Source organism: Anser anser (assembly GCF_964211835.1).
Source record: "Anser anser genome assembly, chromosome: 13".
Lineage (NCBI taxonomy): Eukaryota > Metazoa > Chordata > Aves > Anseriformes > Anatidae > Anser > Anser anser.
This window is the reverse complement of record NC_139734.1, coordinates 23,566,914-23,588,413: the sequence shown is the minus strand read 5'-3', so window position 1 is coordinate 23,588,413 and position 21,500 is coordinate 23,566,914. Positions and strand designations below refer to the sequence as shown.

Here is a 21,500-nt window from a genome sequence, read left to right as displayed (position 1 = left end):
CGTTTTTTCTATCCTACTGCAACATAATTTGCTCTTCTGTGTACAGACAGGTAGACTGAGCATTTCCCTGTAACCGTGGCTGTTCTGTGTGACTCGCCGCTTCCTTTTATCACCCAGGAAGGAAGGACCCCTTCTAATTTGTTGCAAGCAATGGAATCGTAAGTCCTGGGAAGTAAAACCTAGAGAATATTACCTGAAATATGGGTAAGTGGTGTTTCATCTACTGTGAAAAATCACTGAATAGTACATTTCAAAGAACAGCTTACAAATTAACCATTTTCTTTATATTTAAGTATGAAAATCCATTTCAGCATCTGATTAGCAGTATGAGTATTTTTCTCATCCTTAAAACTAGAGCAACTCTATAGCTATGCATTTTTTTAAGCCTGCATGTTGCAGGCTATTTATCACCAAGTACAAATCTGATCTTCCAATGCTTTTTACACTACGAAGCCAAGAGAACATCCCTGACAAGTTGATTATGAGGAAGAGGCCTTTTTAAATAACAGCCATGCATATTTCCCAGACTACTAACATTCACAACGAAGGGAGATTGAATGCATCCCTATGAGATATTCCAGAGAGCGCCTCAAGCTGTCAGGTTCACAGATTTAACTGCACTTCAGTTCTAGCACACACAAGTGTTTGGACTAGTTGAGATTAAAGGTCTGAATTGCCAGTCTCCAACTGTGTTCAAAAGCAAATGCATAAGTAAGCATATGAGCACAGAAGAACAGTCTTCCCCCTATTATTCTCCTACCTCCCAGTAGTTTGTGAATCAGAAACTTGCTGAGGCGAAGTGTTGAGATACGTTTGCTGACATGTGGGTGTGTGTTGTGTTTGTTTTTTTTTTTTTTTGTTGTTGTTGTTGTTTTTTAGATTCTTTAAATATGTATCTTTGCAGACAGCTCAGGCAAGGATCTCAAAGCATCTTTACAAACATTTTAACCCCCAGCACTGCATTTCCAGCTTCCATGTTAATGACTCTGCAATGCTTTGCTCTTCAAGCATATCAAGGAAAGCAAGTTTTAAAAAATCAGTAACATCTTTCCAATTTTGCACATTTAATGGATTTGCAAAAATCCTAACAAGCTTTACCCTCTAACTTCTTTTTCCTACTACCATTATATGCCCTCCAAATCCAGATAATTACATTACATTTATTCTAAAGTCACTTGTGATGTTTCATCAGCCTATGTCAAGGACAGACTGAAAACTTTACCTAGTCACCATTTAATCATAACACTGAAATACTGCTTGCCAGAACTGTAAAACTATCAACGCTTGAACTGCTTCATATGATTCACTACAACAACTGAGCATCACAAAAGTAGCTGCAAGCATCAAAGACTAACTAGAAGGAGACAGGAACCTAATACTGAAACTTCAGCATGACCAGGTGCACTTAGGTTCATGGTTCTTGCTTCATCATTCTGCTTTCCAGTTGTTAGGAACTGACTCTAGCAAGGATTTACTTCACGTCCAATGCAGGATGGAAAAAAAACCCACGTATTTGTAATTTCAGTGAATTTTTATTAACAAATGAACTGACTAATACGTGCTGTGGATTTTCAGACAGCAGCATGGCTAAGTTCTAGCATCTACGTCTAAACCAGTGGTATGATACAAAGATTACATCTGCAAGAATTCCTTTGCTTGTAGAGCAGCACCTGGAATCATTAGGTGTTTTTTTTATTTCTATTACTCTAGGGACCACTCCAAGAAATATAGTGGGATTACAAACACTTGACTCCTACAACACCCAAGTCAGAAAGGGAACATGCTACAGCTGGATTCAAGTAGCAGCTTACAAACAAGAATAGTGAATCATACTACTCCATATGCACTTCATTACAGCCTCCGTAATGATGATTCCATCTATTGCGCATAGCAAAATCAACTGAGCCAATGAGGAACAAATACAGAAACCCCATCTCCTGTCAGAACCTGCTGGCTGGATGCCGAATGGTGCCAATTACTGCAGTCAATCGAATTCTGCTGCAGCTCTGTATTCTAATCAGTGATCTCAACTACCTAAACATTAAGCCAAATGGCTTTATGTTTAAAGTCTCTGAGATCAAGTAGTTTGTCATTTCTGCCTACAGTGAGAGTGCCAGGGCTCTGCAGACTAGAAGCAGATCTGCAAGTTCCAGGAATTTGTCTTATTCCCAATATGGAACATGTTGCAAGCAACATGACTCATGGCTGACTGACATCAAAGGGTTCTGCTGAATCAAAAGTTTGTGTTTTGTTTTTTTTCTTTTTGCAACTACTATAGATTTACTCTTCTTTGGGGGATGATAAACTATCAGGAGATAAATGGTTACCTACTCTCTTTAAAGCCTGACAGGAAATTCATCCAGTGCTCAAAGTATGGGTCAGTGATGAACACTCAAGGATGAAAGGATGAAAGGACTCAAAAAGGATGGCTCATTTAACCTCTTGATATGCAGAAAGACAGATTCAGTGCTGTCTTTTGTAGAGGTGTTAGAACCAAGTAGTTCATGAACTATTTGGACTGTCAGAAAGAGGAGCACTGGAAAAGGATTATATCTTTTTTTATTATGTAGCAATCTACAAGATTTTAATTTTACATTTTGATTGGACCCATCAAATACAAACAATACCCTCTCAGCAGCCTACCCCTACACTTCAGGCCTTAGCTGACAAAACAGTAGACTAGTTCTGGGGAAGATGATGAAGAGAATGGAGACAGAATGGAAACCTTGCTCTTCAGAACTGGAAACTAATCTGAAGACAACTCAGAATATGTGAAAACATGAATACATTCAGTAGCTTTTCCCACTGCAAAACCTTGCAGTGGGAAAACTGTGTAACTGTGATTGTTATTCTCATTTGTTTTGGAAGCTGGTAGACTGGGCCCATCTACTACAGGGAAAGAATCACTGATTAAGAAGTTAAGCTATCAAGTGCTTATGAAAATAACTGCTATCCATTTATATTCTGAAGCATTCCTTGGTTTAAAATTAAAATACATGTACAGCCAATCCCCTACAGGGTATGTGATGAAATTTATTTGAAAGCTAACAACATTCAAGATCCTTTGATTTCTAAGAGTGAAATAATGACCCTGTGAAAACATCTTCAATGGAACTGTTTAACTGGACATGTGTCACTTAGTAACAGAGATGATCTAATGAAAGCCTTATAGAATGCTACCATTATTTCCATGGCAACCTGGCTTTCTTCAGTGAGGTCAGATCTGCAACTTAAATTACTGGCTGGAGCTCTGAAAAGGTCAGTGGGCAATGGCAACATACTGTGGTTGAGGATCTGAGTCCCCATTAACAGAAACAGAGTTTTGAAGCCTGCTGAGGCTGTGTTAATAACCTCCAAACTGCTAAGCAGCAGTATCTCATAATCCTAGCAATGGTTTCTTGTAGAAAGAGCAGGAGCAGGAAAGAAGATAACATAAGCTGGCTTCCTCAAAAGATAAGATGGAAATCACCTTTTGATTGCCACTGATGTCACTTGTATTTCACTTTCAGTTAGTGCAAGAGGCCCCAGGACTGCAGAACAAAAGTACATTCCCAGAAGAGAAAGATAACAGCAGTAATTGTAATGAACAGCTCTCAGATTTGAAGAGAGTAAAAAATGAAGGAGATGAACACAGAGGCCTGTGCCGTGTATATTCCCTCAGGTCAGAAGGATGACTGTTACACCTTCATGAAGTAACTTCCTACCACACTGGTGAGTTGTCACAGTAGCTACTTCAGTCTCACTGTGTCGATCAACAATACAAGCCCAGTGTCAGGCTAACACAGCACAAACAAGCAAAAAAGTTTCTTCAGTGGAGGAGGGTGAGGAGAAGAGAGTTTGTTTCACGTTGGGTTAACCACAATGAATAACTGGGACTGCAGTGACATAAACTTTAGTCAGGACAGTGGACTACAGTATTCACTTCAAGCACGTAAGAGGGACAGGTTTGCATTCACTGATGCCAAACTCTAAGCACATTCACTACCCAAAGAACGTACAGCCGATTCTTTCCTCGGGTGTTACAAAAGTAATCTGCTGTCAACCACTTCCTGAGGGTACCTTCACAGAATCATAGAATGGCTTGGGTTGGAAAAGACTGTAAAGATCACGTAATTCCAACCCATCCATGCCATGGGCAGGGATGCCACCCACTAGATCAGGTTGTCCAAGGGATGGGGCATCCACAACCTCTCTGAGCAACCTGTTCCAGTGCCTTCACCACCCTTTGAATGAATAATTTCTTCCTAACATCTAATCTAAATACACCCCCCCCCCCAAGCTTGCCCTGTCATTATCTGATTGAGAGTCACTCTCCATCTTTTTTATAAGCCCCCTTTAAGTATTTAAAAGCTGCAGTGAGGTCACCCCGGAGCCTTCTCTTCTTCAGGCTGAACATCCCCAGCTCTCTTGGCCTTTCTTCATAGGAGAGGTGCTCCAGCCCCTTGATCATCTTTGTGGTCCTCCTCTGGACCCGTTCTAACAGATCCACATCCTTCTTGTGCTGGGGGCCCCAGACCTGGACATGGTATTCCAAGTGGGGCCTCACAGCAGAGTGGGACACTCTCCTCCCTTGACCTGCTGGTCAGACCTCTCTTGATGCAGCCCAGGATGCAGTTGGCCTTCTGGGCTGCAAGCGCGCTCTCCTGGCTCACGTCAAGCTGTTTGTCCACCAGAACCCCCAACTCCTTCTCAGCAGGGCTGCTCTCAATGAGTTCTCCCAGTCTGTACTCCTGTTTGGGATTGCTCCGACCCAGATGCAGCAGCTTGCACTTAAGACTTGTTGAACCTTCTCTCCTCACAGACAAGCTTTCCCACTACTGCACCTCGAAGTGCTTCATCAGACCACTGTACATTTTAAAATGACTCCCCCTTCCTGTACAAGATTAGCTAGTCTGGGAAGACTGACACTGGGGAAGGCTACATGACTTCTCCAAGGTCAGGCTGTAAGAATGCTGGGGAGCTAACACTCTTAGCTGCATCTCCTGGCTTCTAGACCTGAATGCTTTAATTGCAAGGCCACAGTTCTTCCCATTAAACCTATTCATCCCAGTGTATCACCAGGCAGACTCTGCACCAGCTCTTAGTAGCTTGTTTTAAAAACTCTGTACGTGCAGGTTAGTAACTCTTGAGGATCAGCATACTGTACCTTACTAACAGTATCAGACAACAGTGAAAGTTGGAACAGTTTGAAGAGTAGACTATTATGTTATTACATCAGCACTACAAAGGTTCTTCCAAACACACACATTACTTGAAAAATGCATGAGAGAAGAGCAGTTAGTAGATATTACAAATATTGGTAGATATTTTGGTCAAAGTATCACAGAAGTAACAGTTTGAAAACTAGTCCTGAATTTTTCACATCATAGCACAAGGCACAGAGAAATAAATAAATTTCATAGTTCAGGGACAAAGTCTTGCCCATAACACTACTCACTTTGTATTGGGAGACTTCCACTCATCTCTCACTGGCTGATCAAGCAGAGACATCATGGAATAATTATCCAACATGAGACCATCAGGGTCATCTGTCTGACCTGGGAGTTTCCCAAGAGGAAAGTCTTTCCATTGTATTTCATCTGGGTAAAAACACAGTACATAAACAAGAAGTCTGAGCTCACCAGAGACTTTCAAAAAGCAAGACTCCCCCCAGATCCAAAAATACTATCTCATGCAACTCAGCACACACGAGCAATCTCAGGTACTCAGCAAAAATAAGATTGAGCTATAGTTTTAACTAATTCTCTTTCTAACCTTATTAGCTCTTTCAAAGAAAGTCTTTATACCTTGTGAGACAATAGGAACACATCTGGAGTCAGGCATGATCAGGCTATCTACACAGTACAGCTTATCCAAACCACTGTGAGGCAATGTCCATTGAAAGAAACCTCCCACTATTCTAGAGCAACCCTTTATACTTACCTCTGTCATTAAAGTATACTTTTGTTTGAAACTGACATATTGATTACTATATGCTAATTTAAAATTCACTTTGAAAAGGTTTATAAAAATATTCACTCTGCATACTCCTGTAAATGGAAAAGGCAATTTTCACACACATGAAGATACAAAACAGCACCTTTGCATCATTCCTCCAGTGAAACTGAACATCAGCTTCTTTAGGACTCACTGAGATTAGCAGCTACACAGCAGCAGTATTGACTAAAGAGGACCTGAAGCCACAAAAGCAGAAGGGTAGAAAGCTAGGGAAGCCGAATTAACTAATAAAGCAATTCTGGGCAGGCAGGTAGGCTGTGATGAGATGGCAAAGGAAAACAATATGACAATGTCTTGGAAATTCTGCTGTTTGTTTTTTACAGACACCTACTGCTGTTTCCTCTCCATGACTTCACATTTTTTAAATTTGGTTTCCAATGAGGTCCAGAAACTGTACAATGGGAAATCATCCATCACAACTGGTAACATCAGTGACTCCATTCCCTTATACTTTACATCATGATGCCAAACTTTCATAGGCAGTTCCCAACAGGGAAATTCCCTTTTAAATTTCATTCTGATTTCACATCTAACTAAATTAAAGATACAAATTATGTATCACTGTTTTGACAAAAAGATTTCTTACACCTACTTGCTTTCTTTATACCAGAACGCTTATCTCTGGAATGCTTACTAGCTGCACAATGAAGACCAGCTGACAGAAGACTTCAAAAGATAAGACATTCCAGAGAGCCAGCGGTAATTACACAGACTATTTGAGACCCCTGGTAATAATATAAAACTTGGACCCTTCTCTCTGACTGAAAATGATTTGTTTTGGTTAACTGACATCTGTCCAGAAACCCAGACTTTGCCTTAAAGTACCAGCAGATTTATTCATTTTTTTCTTTTATGTCTTTCCTGGGCATTTAATAGAACTAAACCTCCTGACATATAATGGTGGTTTCTAAATGTTATAATTTCACAATTTAAAAAGTGCAGAAATAGTATTTGATAACATCCAACTCAACTGTAAGGCAAATTATATACAATGAACATGCTGAGCCTTCTCTTCGGAGAGCAACCTAGTAAATAGCTGATGTATCACATGTCATTACAGTGGTTTTAGTTTTCAATTTGTTTAAGGGCGGTAACTACACATCCTCGATGTTATTCAAACAGAAATTAAATTTACCCACAACCAACTACATAAATGCAATCTTCATGAAAATCTTGTGGTTCAAGACACAATGTGTGTTCCTTTGGCAAAAGATCTGCTTGCTCAGAACCAAAGTCACTGATGTAGAGGTCAATTTTGCTTCTGTTCTCAAAACATCCATCTCTAACAAGCTGTTCACATCAGCATAACTAAGCTGAACTGTTTAGGCACATCCTACCCTTGTCCTTTTTTTTTTTTTTTTTTTTTAACTTGGGAAATCTTCCCTGTGAGTGGGGTACAAGAGTTCATTGTCTTCCAGTGGCATTTTTCTTCTTTCTTTAAACACCACTTTGCCTCTAACTCCTCTACACCACCTCCTTTTCCTGTCTTTTAAGTCCATCCAGAAACACTCATCCAAAAATTTTCTTAGCTGTTGAATTCTCCATCCCAATGAAAGCATAGCTACCGTTTAGAAGCTAAGAGAACACTGGATAAATCGTTATTCACTCTAAAAAGTTCTTGCCTTGCTTCCAACTCTTGCTTGCTACCATGTCATGATTGCAATTTACCTGGAGCTTGGAACTTCTGAGAACCTGACTGGTGCTTTCAAATATCTCTAATTCTGACAAACAAAGGTTAAGAAGTATCTTTGTTTTCTTTACCATTCACAGCTGGCATATACACTGTCCCATCAACTGGATACAATGAAGTTTTAAACACTGAGTTTGGAGAAGCCTGATAAAAAAGTTAATGAAGAAGTAACAAGGTGCTCTCGGAAAAAAAACACAGTATTTTAAGAGCTTTTAGGGAGAGATGACACTTGCACATAAACAGAAGACTGGCATTGTCAGTCAATTTTGGCATTTAAATTATTTTGAAGCACACTTCAGTTCTGGTCCGGCCCAGAGGGCTGGCACGCCTTTGCATTTCACTTAGACCATCTTAACCAATTGTAAACATTAAATCTTACAAAAACTCTTTTTACCTCCAGTGATCTGCCATGCTGACCCTTGCAGTGCTGCCTTTTTCTCAGCAATAGCCACCACGTTATCAGAATGAGCAAGTCCTTCCAAATGATTTGTTTCAGTTACCATCTCTTCCTCCTCCTCCTCTACTTCCTCTAAACCATCATCTTTCTCCAGCACATCTTCTTGATTCTCTGCAGCCTGCCCTTCATTTTTAACCTGATTTTCTTGCCTCGCCCTCCACTGTAAGCTCTCTATAGTGTAAATTGGCTGTTCACTGTAGTTTGACAAGAGGCCTGGGCTGGACAATGGACCACCTCCTTCTGTGTAAATGGATGTGAGATAGAGAAGGTTCTTCCGTGAAGAACGTGGCAAACGAGGTCTCATGCTTGTGAGGATCCTAGAAAGGAAAAGGGCAATGTAAAAGTTTTAAAAGCAAAAAGAAATTCTAAATGAAGGTTTATCAAGCTGAGCAGCCTTTTAAGTGTGAGCTTCCTCATGTATCTCCACTAAAAGGCAAGTTTGATTATTCCTAAATAGTGGCTGCTGGAATACTCCTTCTTTGTGATTAAAATTAAGGACATGGGATACTTCTAACTGAATTCGTGCTTTGCTGTTTTTATTTGAAAAAGGTGCCACCTGTGCTAAACCCATACCACCTGCATGAGCAATTACATCTCTGCTACTAAATCACTTTTCTTCTAAGTTGCTTTCTTAATAAATCCACAGATAATTTCCAATTTCATTCCAAAGGCACAATTCTTTTAAGTTCTCCTCCTTCTCCTTGTAGAATCAATAGGGAGATGAGCAGCAACAAGCAGGGTTTTATACACACATAGAGTCACAGAATGGCTCAGGTTGGAAGGGACCTTAAAGATCACCTAGGTCCAACCCCCCTGCCATGGGCAGGGCTGCCACCCACTAGATCAGGTTGGCCAGGGCCTCATCTAACCTGGTCTTGAACAATTCCAGGGATAGGGCATCCACAAGCTCTGGGCAACCTGTTCCAGTGCCTCACCACCCTTTGAATGAATAATTTCTTCCTAACATCTAATCTAAATACACCCCCCCCCCAAGCTTGCCCTGTCATTATCTGATTGAGAGTCACTCTCCATCTTTTTTATAAGCCCCCTTTAAGTATTTAAAAGCTGCAGTGAGGTCACCCCAGAGCCTTCTCTTCTTCAGGCTGAACATCCCCAGCTCTCTCGGCCTTTCTTCGTAGGAGAGGTGCTCCAGCCCCTTGATCATCTTTGTGGTCCTCCTCTGGACCCGTTCTAACAGATCCACATCCTTCTTGTGCTGGGGGCCCCAAACCTGGATGCAGTATTCCAAGTACATACAAGTACACACCTGCCATAATTTCTACTAGATGCAAAGGAAGGGAAAGGAACATAGCCATAACTCAGCATATCACAGGGAAGCTGCCAAAGCTGTTAGAGAACATTGTTTACTGTCCTTTTTCTAGATCACAGGATCAAACTTACAGCTGAAGAAGGTGTGGGGTTGCCCAGCAGGGAGCTTCCAAGCAATTTTCAGTTAGTCTTATCCACTGCAAAGGAACTTTTTGAAGGAACAGCTCCTTCACATACACCCGTTTGTTACCGCGGCGTCTTTTCTTCCCTTCAAAGAAGATAACAAAAACAAGGTGCTAAAAACTCATAAAAATACACACTTCATCCCTTTGCATTTTACTGGAGCTCTTATCCTTATACAAGCTGGCATTCCAAACCAAGTCCAAGACCAGATATACTGACTAAATACGTTGAGCTCATTAAAAGGGACTTGCCAATGCACTAACAACTAAATTAGCTTCACAAGATATGACAACAGTGAGATGCAGAGTCTCCCAAGCTTGTTCTGTGCATCCCATACAGGAAAGCCACAGGGCTGTGTTTGTACAGTATTGTCTCTAGTAAATGCAGTATACTGTTTCTGGGATCTGAGATCGTCCCAGATAGCTCTGCAGTAAGTAGAATTAACAGCTGGGGACTGCTAATGTTCAGGGATCTTGGTACGTAACAGACATGCTCAGTGTTGACTGAAAGCATCTAACATGGACCTCCAATTACCACAGATAATGGCAAAATCTAGCCAGACCAGCAGAGAAGGTAGCAAAATTAGCCATCTGGAAATCCCCTTCAGGTATATACTACATCACAGTATAAAAGTCCTGTTAACAGAATTCCTATGACACACTTCAAATAATCAAAGCTCTTCTGTGCCACTCTCTGGAGTTAAACATACAGTTTACCAATTTAAACAGTTCTAAGCAGTTAGGCACAGAAAACAAAAGATTGATTTTACTTTTGTGTAAGTTTAGAAGGTGTGACAAATCCAGGGATGGGACTGAAGGAGGACAGAAAGACTACATAAATATATTGTAAAGCTAGGCTTATGTTAAGTGAGGAAAGAACTGGGAACAAGGAACTCATAACAATTTGCACATAACATGTTTATTTGTTTTTTGTTACTGTTATTTCCTGAAAGTACTGGACTGATCTTTCATGGGAGAGATTAGCTTTTTGTATTTTGAGGAAGCCACAGCAAGTTGCCAAAGAAATAGTAATTTCAAAATGTTGCTAAGAAATGCATAACATACATAAGCTGCAGGCTAAAAAGTGTAAGAAACGCAACGATGAAAGCTCTAAGTTAACACGACAAAATGTACTAATCATGTTATTGCACTTAAAATCTAAAGTACCCACCATGCCCCCCATTCCTGCAACGGTACAGAAAAGACTCCTACTTTTTTTTTTTCCACACAGTAATTACACACTCACCACTGTTAACTCTGGCAATGCTAGTCAGCATCTCAGAAATCCAGTTGATCAGGAACTGAGGACGGAGTTCTGAAGAGTCAGAACATTCCTTTAACTTCATAAACATTTTGTCTATTAGGGTCTGTGTAAAACTTCGGGAAAGGAGGCCTGTCAGCAAGGGCTGCCAGAAGCAGTAAAACGTCTGAGGAATTCTGAATTGCCATACCTCTTTATTTGCTGCAATAATTAGGAAAAAGAGAAGTCAAAAATCACTGTTATGTAATTTTTGTGAACCACTGGTGTGCTGCTTGTTCTCAGTAGTTTGTACTGTGATCACTGGTTCTGTTTTTTTCTGTGATCACCCTTGAATGTGGAGTTATTATTTTCTTATGTTAGGAAATTAAGATAAGCAGCAAATCAACAATAAATACAATAGTCCAACGAAAGCAAAAAATACAATGCCTACATCTAATCACATAGTAAACCACAGGAAAACCTCACTCTGCTTTACTAATTCCGTGCAGTTTTAGTTTATTTCACACATAACGAAGAGCTATTCTGTACTTTTCTCTTGCAAAGAGAAAGCACATTGAGCAAAGCAACATAGAATTAAAAAGCTTCTAAAACTTTACAACTGTAATATATCCACAGAAATTTGAGGATCACTCTTGGAAAGTTGTTTAGCTATTTTTCCTAAATGCTCTCAGGTAGATAAACTAACAGTTACTTTTCATTGTCTCTACCTAACTAATTCTCTTGCAGAAAATCCATGCACAAGTGGTCAGCAGCATGGAATTAAGATGCAACTAGTGACTAAGGCTCAGAAAGCCACCACTTATATTTGTTTGATATCTTCATTGTGGAAAAGAAACTAGAGAGAGTTTATTACCTCAGTAACAATTACGGATACGGGCAGAGATGCAAGCTTTGAAAGACATTTTGGCCAAGTAGCATTCAGTGCGGAAGAGCTGTCCTTCCATGGTAAGAGATTTATACAAAAGCAATAACCAAGTATGTCCATAACGGGGTCTACGGAGCAGCAGAATGTTTAAGGACCCAGACAAATAAAAGAAATTATGCAGAGAATTAGAGATTTCAATATAATGAGGAAAAAAGAACTAAACTGGACATAACATTGGCTACGCACTTTTTATGTAAGCTATGTGGTACCCAAAACACTAACCTTCATACTTGATATTTAACATCTTCAGACAATCGACTGTTGGGATGAGAAAACCATCACTGAGAAGAACTTCAGCCACTGTCTCCCTAGAGCAATCACAGAATCTTATTAATACCACTTAGTCCCATACATATCAAAACACCACTTACACTAGTTCTGAAACATGTTTGTGAGCCAACTAAAGCTGTGTGGAGGTGATGTAGCTTGTTGTAAGGCACTAAAACCTTACACCAGTTTTGGGCTGCATACATCCCAATTAGACTTGGAGTGAATATGCAACTACACCAAGTGGAGCAGAACCAGAACCCTGAAGAAAACACTTCTGCTTGATGTGCAGAGGGAAATATCTGCCATTGGTATTTTAAAAGTAGTACAGGAATGTTTGTCATGAACCATTTATCATACTGAAATACCTATGATTTTAAGCATGATTCAAGTTGCCTGCCAGCAGATCAGCCAAGATCCGAGGACCAAGGACCAAAGAGCTAGATTAAATTTAAGTGGAAAACCCAACCCTGCTGGCTTGCTGGCAGGGCACTTCTTAACACCCTATTCACACAGTTGTTCAGCAGATTCACTGCAGTAGGGTCACAATTATTCTTACCTATGGCAACTACAGCTCTTTTTTGAATGTCTCCTGCCGTTACAGCTATTCTTTGAACTACAGTTAGTCTGACAACACTGAATTCTCCAGCTAAAGGACCCATCTGCTACTAGGCTGGCTTAATACAAGAGGGAAACTGAGGACACCCACCCAGGTAAGCTGAACTGATGCTTGAAAGTAAAACACAACAAAATGGACAAAAGCAAAATTCCCACTGCCTCCATATACAACCATATGCTTCAGTTATTCCATTCATGTTTCCATCTTCTATCCATGAGCTTTTCTATCCAAGCAAAGATACAGTGCTAAAGTAAACACTTCTCAGAATAAAAATCAACACAGCCATTTTCAGGCACTGAACTAATTCCACAGAAACAACTGCTGAAGCCATTAGCATCATTGGATTTGGAATGGTAGTACCCGTATCAAACATGGCATATTTTGGTATAGAATGGGTGAGAAGATTTGTCTCCTCCAAAAGCGATGATTTCCAAATCTAAACATGCAGGTATGACTTAGATCCGATGTATGTTTTTATAGGTACAAACAGAAGCTGAAGAGCTCTGAGTGCAGAAGAAAACACACACACACCATGCCACTTTGTCACTAGTAGATAATGTGCTGGGAGATCAGAAGGCAGGCAGCAGAATGTAATTTGTTTCTGAGAACAAAATCAAGAATTAATCCTTCTCTTTTCTAGAAACTGTTCCAGGATAATTATCATTATTCCTACATGCAATGACGGCTCATCACCAACTATTTAAGGCTATATCCATGCAGACAGTAGCTTCAGTAGAGAGCCATCTAAGTAGAAGAACGCGACTAAGAAAGGTCCACTGGGTAAGTTCTCTGAAGCAGACAGCAGAGGATTCTTTGCAGTTAGCTCATGGTGCTTTAGTGTTAAAGGAATCTTCTGCCCTCTGAACAGTACAAATTACAGGATATGTTGATAGTGGAAACAAAAGGTTTTATCCACAAATGCACAGGTATTCTAAATTAGAAAACTACTTTCGTAGGTCGCTTGACATATTCAAGAGAACTCATAAACTCTGTTATCCCCGAGTCCATAATCCAAGTCTCCAAACCTAATGAAGTCACAAAATCGTCAATACATTCCACATCAGCTTTCCTCCCTCCCCAGCTAGTCTATTTCCCATGAGTGAAAGATCAAAAGAAAAAAAAATCTCTCTTAAATGAAAGCAAAAAGCTCTCAGGGTCTTTAATTTAAACATCTTCAGAAATACAAGAGACTGCTGGAACAACTCCATCTTCAGCTGAGAAGGAAATCACCATCAGTCAGTTCTCCAGAAAACTCTTCAGAAATCTTCACAGAGGCCACTGAGGAACCACAAACCCAGCTGCATTCGTTACACATGACAGATTCTGTGTGACAGAATAAATAAGACAGCTGCAGCATTTCAGTGCAGAGTTGAAGCAAAGCAGATGCAATTACCACAACGGTATTCATAAATAACTTCTAAAAACCACTGTGCTCATTTATATAAAAATATACACAGAAACACATGCTGAGAGCTTGTGGAGTTTCTTTTTTATTAAGTAAAAAGTGACTTGATTATAAGGACTTGCCCACTCGTTGCTTTGGTAGCGTAACGCTATTCATCTTCTCAAACAAAAATGTCATGTGGCAAAAAATGAAGAACAGGCTGGTAGCAAAGGGCTCTACAGAAGCAGAGCTTTTATTCAGCTTCAGAAGGACTAAGTGAATCTGTGACCATTCCCATATGAACATTTAATGGAGAATTTCCTCTAGAGTAAGATGAATCTGCACTTAAGAGAAACCCCATGACATAATATTCTATTTATGTTGCAATATGAAGGTCGATGGAAACCAGTGTGATAGGGTCTCATTTTCAATACAGTTAACATGCTATGATTAACAAGCAGAAGGCACATGTATGAATCCTTTCTGGGAACTACTTTTAATCATTCCAGGCTCTTAAAGAAAATGTGTAGGTGGTTAAAACAATGGATATAGGCACAGCCTTCCATTAACTATAACAGCTTGTGTTTAAAAGTTGCAGCTGGATGCTAGAATAAAATAGCATGAGATGAAGTAGGTGCTCAGGGATGAAGTAGGGGAGTGAGTGACAAATCCTAGAGTTTGCTCTACCATTCTGAGGCTTCCAATCAGCCTCTGTCTCGCCCTCCATACGAGGAACGTACTTGCGATTTGGTTGATTGTATGTCATGTTCAACAAGCTCAACTTGTTCTTACTGGGATTTAGCACTTGTTGGTAATGACATCTTCTTTATGTAAGCTAGTGTAGCATATAAATGCTTTGTTCAGATGCAATGTGGCCTTTGAAATGTTACTACTCTGAAATACGCAGCACAGTGCAACTCTTCCAACAGGTGAGATCTTCATTAGAAAATACAGATTAATCGAAAAACCAATTTCCCTCTCAAGTGAAAGCATATAATTCAAGCAACTTTCTAATGTGAACCAGCATACGGCCTGGCACTGGCTTCTTTATTAAAGCACATGCATGTTGCAAAACAAACAGTCATATCATATAAAGATTCTCCCTTAAGCATCCAGACAGGAGAACGCTGCAAGCTGTGTTTTTGAGACAAGGACCCGGCTGCATGGAAGAAACTCCAAAACTTCCTGAATAAGTCATCATAGTTCCAACAGCAGGCTGCCAAGATGGCAAGAGACAAGCAGTTAGCAGGATCCACCCTCCACTCTCCCATGCAAGCTCGGCTTTGACACACAGCCCATTTACAGGTATTTTTAAAAGCATAATTGACGTAGTGATCTCACTGCATCACAAGATTCAGCCTTTGCTATATAACAGGTGCACATCCCCGTTGTGGGGAAAAAAATAATAAATTCATGCAAATAATTTTCATCTTGTAAAATTAAAATGGGAGAAGTACGCATAAAAAAGGCTTAAATAAGGTGAAGCATGGCAGCACCAGGCCTACCTGAAGCAAAAACAGAGACTGAGAATGGATAAAGTAAGTCTTTGGTACAAGAACAGTCAGTGGAAAATAGCTATGCCTCAACAACTTAATTCTAAGACTTTCACAAGCAGAAGACAAACTTTCTAACTGCTTTAATTTTGGACGCATCTTCTCCTAAGCACAACAATTTACTGCTGCCCTGTAATCCATGCTATCACATGCACCTGAAGCAAGAAGGATGTAAAAACAATTCAATCCTACTGTCACTTTAACTTCTAAAGAAATTAATGCAAAGCAGTGAAATTCACAACACCTTGTATAGTAATTAAATGTTTTGTTTATAATTTACAGCTATCCCAAATATTTCCACAAGTAGGTCTTTTTTAAAGATGAAAAATCTAACCCTTCCGTTTGACCTACCAACATGGAAAGACACAGGCCTACCCATCACAACAGCAACACTGAAGGATCTTAACTAGTCAGCCAGAGTAACAGCTTTCCAGAAGAACAGATCTATGTGCATGCACTTTTGGAGCATATAAACAGAAGCTGCTCATCAGCACATGACAACGCACATATTCCATCCAAGCTAGAGGTGCAGCTGGGGTTGGGATGATTACTTTTCAAGTCTCCTCTACATCTGCCAGACCAGAGTATTTTGTACAGTCATGCAAAAAAGGCTGCTATGTATATATTCTGGTTACATCACCCTAAATAGAACAGAAGTCCACCGAAGTAGATTCAAACAGCTTAAAGCAGCACTTGAATTCAAGCCTGTTAAATTGTTTCAGAGGTGCCACGCTAATGGCAGGAAAACAAACTCTTGTACAAGCAGGCTAACATGGGATCCTCCTGCCATACTGCTCTCAGAGTATTTGCTATTTGCTTGAGAGCACCCTTCAGAAGTGAGGGGAAAGTACAACCAACCTTATCAGCAGATAAGCTACTTACCACAAGCTGTGGTAACTGTTGATGCTGTACACAAGCACCACCTCCAGTCAGACTGCTACCAGTATCTTAAGAGTTAGAAAACGCTCTAGAGATACTCAGTCTACTGCAAAGAAGAAAATTGGCTATTGATATTAGCTTGTTGTCATTGGTGGTGTTTTTTATTAAAGTTAGTATTTCCAAAGAGAAATACTCAGTCTTTCCAAAGGGAAATTCCTCTTTTTACTACACATTTGGGGTAAATGTATCTCCATATTAGGATCTCATGTCATAATACTCACATATGCCATTATCCTTTCACTGAACAAACTCAAAAGCAGCTTCCCCACATCCTCACCCTCCTGATAGTGCCCAGCCACTAGTGAAGTTTTAATCAATAGCCCTGCCTCAGAATCCCATCCCATTCGCTAGCTGTCCATTCTAACAGTTTAAGAACAGATGAGATGGTGAATTCAGCCTAAAGAGTTCTGAGAATCACCTGTGAATTTCACAGCAAGATGTAGCGTGTGAGGTACTTGACACAGAAACTTGAAATTACTTAAAGGGAAAAATGTTAGCACGGTTTGGCTGTGCAGGTAGTAAAGAACAAGTATTGGAGAGCCCTGGAAACTGGCTGGGTATTCCAAGTGCTTGTAGCCTCACATATCACATCAGTTCCAAGGGTTTCAAAAACGAAGCTACCACAACTCCTCTCATCTCCTAGCACGTGGTATTTCACAGCTAAATTAGGACTACTTGGAAGCACATGTGCCTCAAAGGCCACAAATGGAGTCAAAAGCATCTAGATTCTGAGTATTCTGGGGGAAGATTTAATTTGATAGTTGAAGCACATTCTTGATTCTTTTGGAAATCCACACAATCAGGGCTGAATACAGCTTGTGCAGCTGCATGGGACAAATAGCAAGAGCTGGTGCAACAAGTGGTTCATACAAAGTTAATGACCAGAACTGCTAGGATGTGATTCAACGCGCTTTCACGGGATACCAAAAGCATGTTTTTGAGAATCAGTGCACAGCAAGTGAATCAAAAGCATGGCATTTACCAAATTAACTACTTGTCTTGATCACATACTTATAGGACAGTACTGTCATGACAATTAAGTCTTGCAGACATAAACTAATAGGAGAACATGCCAGCAAGGCAACAGTGGAAAGACCCCAACTACATGACTACCTTAAGATCTTTACTACTTCAGTTTCATTATATGAAAAGGGTCTTTCTAAGATCTTTTAACTGTTACCAAGACATTACACCCCTTGCTTGAACATACCCCACCAAACCCATTTCATGTAAGATTGAAGTCTCTTGTTCTCACTCAGACCTTTCACAATTCTTGTTTTGTACTGTGGCAATCTTTTTCCTCTCTATCATGTAACTGATGCCAGGTTCAAATATCTTTTTATATATAAAAGCAGCTCCACTGGGCCAGACTTTAGTCCATCAGTGTCCTGAGAGTGGCCAACAGAGAGGATGCTTAGAGAAAGGGTATCAGAATCAGAAATAGGTGCAATTGCTTGCTTCCACCAATACCTTCCAACCTTCTAGCAACAGTTTAAGTGTTATAGAACTCCCATGTTTAATAAGTTATGCTTCTTGATACAGAAACTTCATGCCTTCTTGCTCATTTGTCCATGCTCAGCCACTGATGGGCAAGGTGCAAGTCTCTTTCTCAGTGTTTTGTTTTGGCACAAGATCTGATAACCTCTTAAGCTAATCGGCAGCTTGCATGACATATATATATATATATATTCAAAACATCACAAGATATGGCTCAAGTTTATAATTTGATTGTCTCTCCCCTCTAGAGTTACACTGATTACATTTGTCGGAGTGGGACAGGGTCTTCATGCAAATTTATACAGCAATAATAAAGTGTCAGCACGCTGGGTCCAATAGGCCCTCTAGCAGTAGAAGGATATAAAATACAGAAGAGGCCAACTATTGCCCTACAATTTTGAAAAACTCTAAAGATTACTGTGAAATCAAAGTCTATCCAAGGTTCTTGGGAGAGCTTTTGAAGACACTGAAGATGTTGACATGCCTGAGGGCCAGCACAGTAAAAACAGAGACAGCACCCAACACTTGGGAGACCATCTGGCATGAGAAACATTATTCATTAACAGAGATTAACAACTCAGTGCTCAAAGATGTTGAGGAAATCAACCAATTGCCTTTTCCAGGATCAGCTAAACAACACACAGTGAAAAGGTAGTGCAACAGGTGTACAGGCTCAGCTCTGCACTGTACCTTTCACCTCAGTTCCTTATCAGAGATGTACCTGTTCTCTTGCATCAAGTCTTTGATCTGAGCCAAAATCCAGTCCACCTCTGAAGAAGAATTAGACCACAATTCTCGAGACTTCGAAACAGACTGGACTGTCTGCATAACCTGAGTGAAGGAAAAATCCAAGTGTTAACAGAAAATATACTCCAATGGTCAACAGAAAGGCACTGCTATGAAAACCAGATGCCCATGTGATATGTACTTCATAAAGAGCACTTGAAAAAGACTCACAAAGTTCCCTTTCCTAGGGGTATATTAAAAATTAATATAAGTCATGTCATACTCAGAAAAAAAACTGCACTAAAAAGGTGGTAGCACCAAGGAGTCTCTAAAAATAAGCAACATATTACATCCTTGAATATAATGCAGTAGCAGTATAAAAGGAAGGCTATCTGGCTGAATCTAATAAATGAATACGGATTAGAGAATAAAGCAGGGGCCTAGAAATCAAGATTACTTGGTTCAAACTGAGTTTGTCTTAGGGTATTGTGCCTTCATTAACAGCTGTTAATGGGATAGAGAGACTGGCATATATAAACCCCTAGACTGCAGACAGAATTACTTCATTAAGCCTTAGTCATTAAATGCTCCTATGATTGCCAGGGGATGAAAACAGATTTAATTCTGATTACAATTGTGTTTTTCCTATAAATGTCTTAACCTACCCAGAACTGCGGAAAGAATGAAGAAAGAAAAGCTAGTATGGGAAGAATGCAGGAACTTTTATCATTTGCAGTTTTAAGAATAACGCAAAGCCCAGGTTTTCTCCTTCTACACAATCTTTCTTCCTACTCCCCTACTTTGCATTACCCTCAAAACAAAGTAATCCTGGGAAAATGACCAAAAAATACAACTCCAAAATAAAAAACACCCTTGAATTTATGGAAATAGTAATTAGTTTTTCTACTCAGGAACAGTAATGAAATTCTCACTTTTTCCTCTAAGATGACAGGAGAGGCCCAATACATGCCTAGTCATTTTGCTGTTGAACTATGTTATATTATAATTATACTTTATTAAATCTCTTTGCAATAAGAAAGCATGAATGAAAAGACAAGCTCTCCAAACCAAAGAGCTATACAGATTTAAAAGAATTCCCTCATAGCTCCCCACATTTTTTCAGAAGGCAAGGAAAAGAATTGTACATCTAACAGGTGTTTGGCTATGAACAGTTGCTTTAAAGCACACTCAAACTGCAAGCAAATATAACTCTCTCCATTCTGACTTGACAGTGTGAAGATGGAATATTTGAAAAGCTTTAAAGACAAAACAACTGGTGGTGATGGTGGTGGTGGGGTAGCTGAATAATGCTACCACTAGGATCCCATCAGCATCCTACACTCAAGTATTCAAAGAGTAGGTGAGAAATGAATTGAAAGCTAAAGTTATTTCTCCAGTGACTTCAGGCCTTACATTTATCCTTTAGAGGAATTAACACTTTTTTTTTTTTGCTGATGTTTGTATTCTGTCAACAACCTACCTACCAACATTGTAAATTCTTCTAAACGCAATTTTAAGTGATGAACATTGGACATAATTTGGACATAATCCAGAAGTTGGACTCAGTGATCTTAATGGGGTCCCTTTCAACTCAGGATATTCTATGATTCTATGAAATAGCACCTGTAAAACAGAATTCTGTCTGAGCAAAGGGAAAAGCAGGTCAGACTATACTTACCCGAAATTGCTCATCTTTGTAGGATATCAGCACATCTCTGACTTTTTCTAGAAATAAGCATAAATACATAGTTTAAACAGGGAATGGATCAACTATACAATGTTTTCTTGTATATAGGCAAGCTGTTTAGTTCTGCAGTTCTACAGCTGTGAGCTGCAGTTCTGTCTTAGGCAATACTCTGAAGACTCCTGCAACTTCCAGACTTTTCTGGCAATGTAAATCTTATCAAGTGGTGTTGAACTAGGGGTTCAGTATTTTATCACTAGCAGTGGACAAACACAAGTTGGATAAATGCAGACAGCTCAAAAAAAAACCATAAATTGGCCACTATAAGGTCTCCCTCGAGATTTCTCTTCTCCAGGCTGAACAACCCCAACTTTCTCAGCCTGAGAGAAGCTACTCTAAAATCTCACTTGAAACAGACTAGAAGGCTTCCTCCAGTAAGTCAATCAAATCTATTGAGTAAAGCTTCTGATTATAGGGTTCAGAGACTTCTGGTGATGAAAAAGCAACCACTGGAACAGTTTACCAAACTTCTGCCATTGTTTTTGCACTTTATGTCTTACCAGCTTATGTTCTGGTTGAGTCACCTGTGTTTTTTGTGTGTATGTGTTGTTTTTTTTAAACATACTACTGGCAGCTAGTGATTTCCTGTCTACATGCTAAGTACATAGAAACTAGCTGAACTGCCTTTATTCTGCTCCTGCTCAAGTTATGAACTGACAATGTTTTGAGGGCTGTAAAAGGAACATAGTCTACTTTTTCAGTAGCCATCTCAAACCCAAAGTTATGGCCGTCAGAACACTAGAATTAACTTTCACAATGCTTGGTCTTAAACCATCCCCGTGTCACTGCTGTTACTGATTACGATACTGCATATTCAATACAAGTAAAAGATTTTATGTGACTAATTCAGTGAACTTAGGTCAGAAAAGTCAGTTACCACAGAATCCATCAAGATCCAAAAAGCAATCCCAAAATGTGAACTGAAGGTATACCTTTATCCATTGTCAGGGATCAAAGATAATACTGTTTTGCTAGGATGGGACAGATCTA

General features: G+C 39.7%; 2 protein-coding genes and 1 long non-coding RNA gene across 14 annotated transcripts in view; 2 read left to right on the top strand and 1 right to left on the bottom strand.

The window, feature by feature from the left end:
- Positions 1-3,015, top strand: part of ZC3H12B (zinc finger CCCH-type containing 12B) — a 44,420-nt gene extending 41,405 nt beyond the window's left edge. For 10 of the 12 annotated variants that reach the window (XR_014571952.1, XR_014571953.1, XR_014571954.1 and 7 more), the window contains one exon: positions 47-3,015. The gene's annotated coding sequence lies outside the window, so the exon portion shown is untranslated. The remainder of the gene's footprint in view (positions 1-46) is intronic. The other 2 variants (XR_014571956.1, XR_014571962.1) reach the window with 1 other exon arrangement.
- The window catches only part of LAS1L (LAS1 like ribosome biogenesis factor), a 30,933-nt gene that overhangs the window by 5,556 nt on the left and 3,877 nt on the right, over positions 1-21,500 (bottom strand). The window contains exons 6-12 of the mRNA XM_083797337.1: positions 20,445-20,491; positions 18,762-18,871; positions 12,004-12,089; positions 10,842-11,057; positions 9,546-9,681; positions 8,082-8,461; positions 5,438-5,579 (exon numbers count right to left, since the gene is read on the bottom strand). Of these exons, the coding sequence (XP_083653463.1) occupies positions 5,438-5,579; positions 8,082-8,461; positions 9,546-9,681; positions 10,842-11,057; positions 12,004-12,089; positions 18,762-18,871; positions 20,445-20,491 (1,117 nt within the window). The remainder of the gene's footprint in view (positions 1-5,437; positions 5,580-8,081; positions 8,462-9,545; positions 9,682-10,841; positions 11,058-12,003; positions 12,090-18,761; positions 18,872-20,444; positions 20,492-21,500) is intronic.
- Positions 5,586-13,966, top strand: LOC310880882. The gene is made up of 3 exons (XR_014571965.1): positions 5,586-6,725; positions 11,583-11,801; positions 12,653-13,966. It is a non-coding gene; the product is annotated as an uncharacterized lncRNA (long non-coding RNA).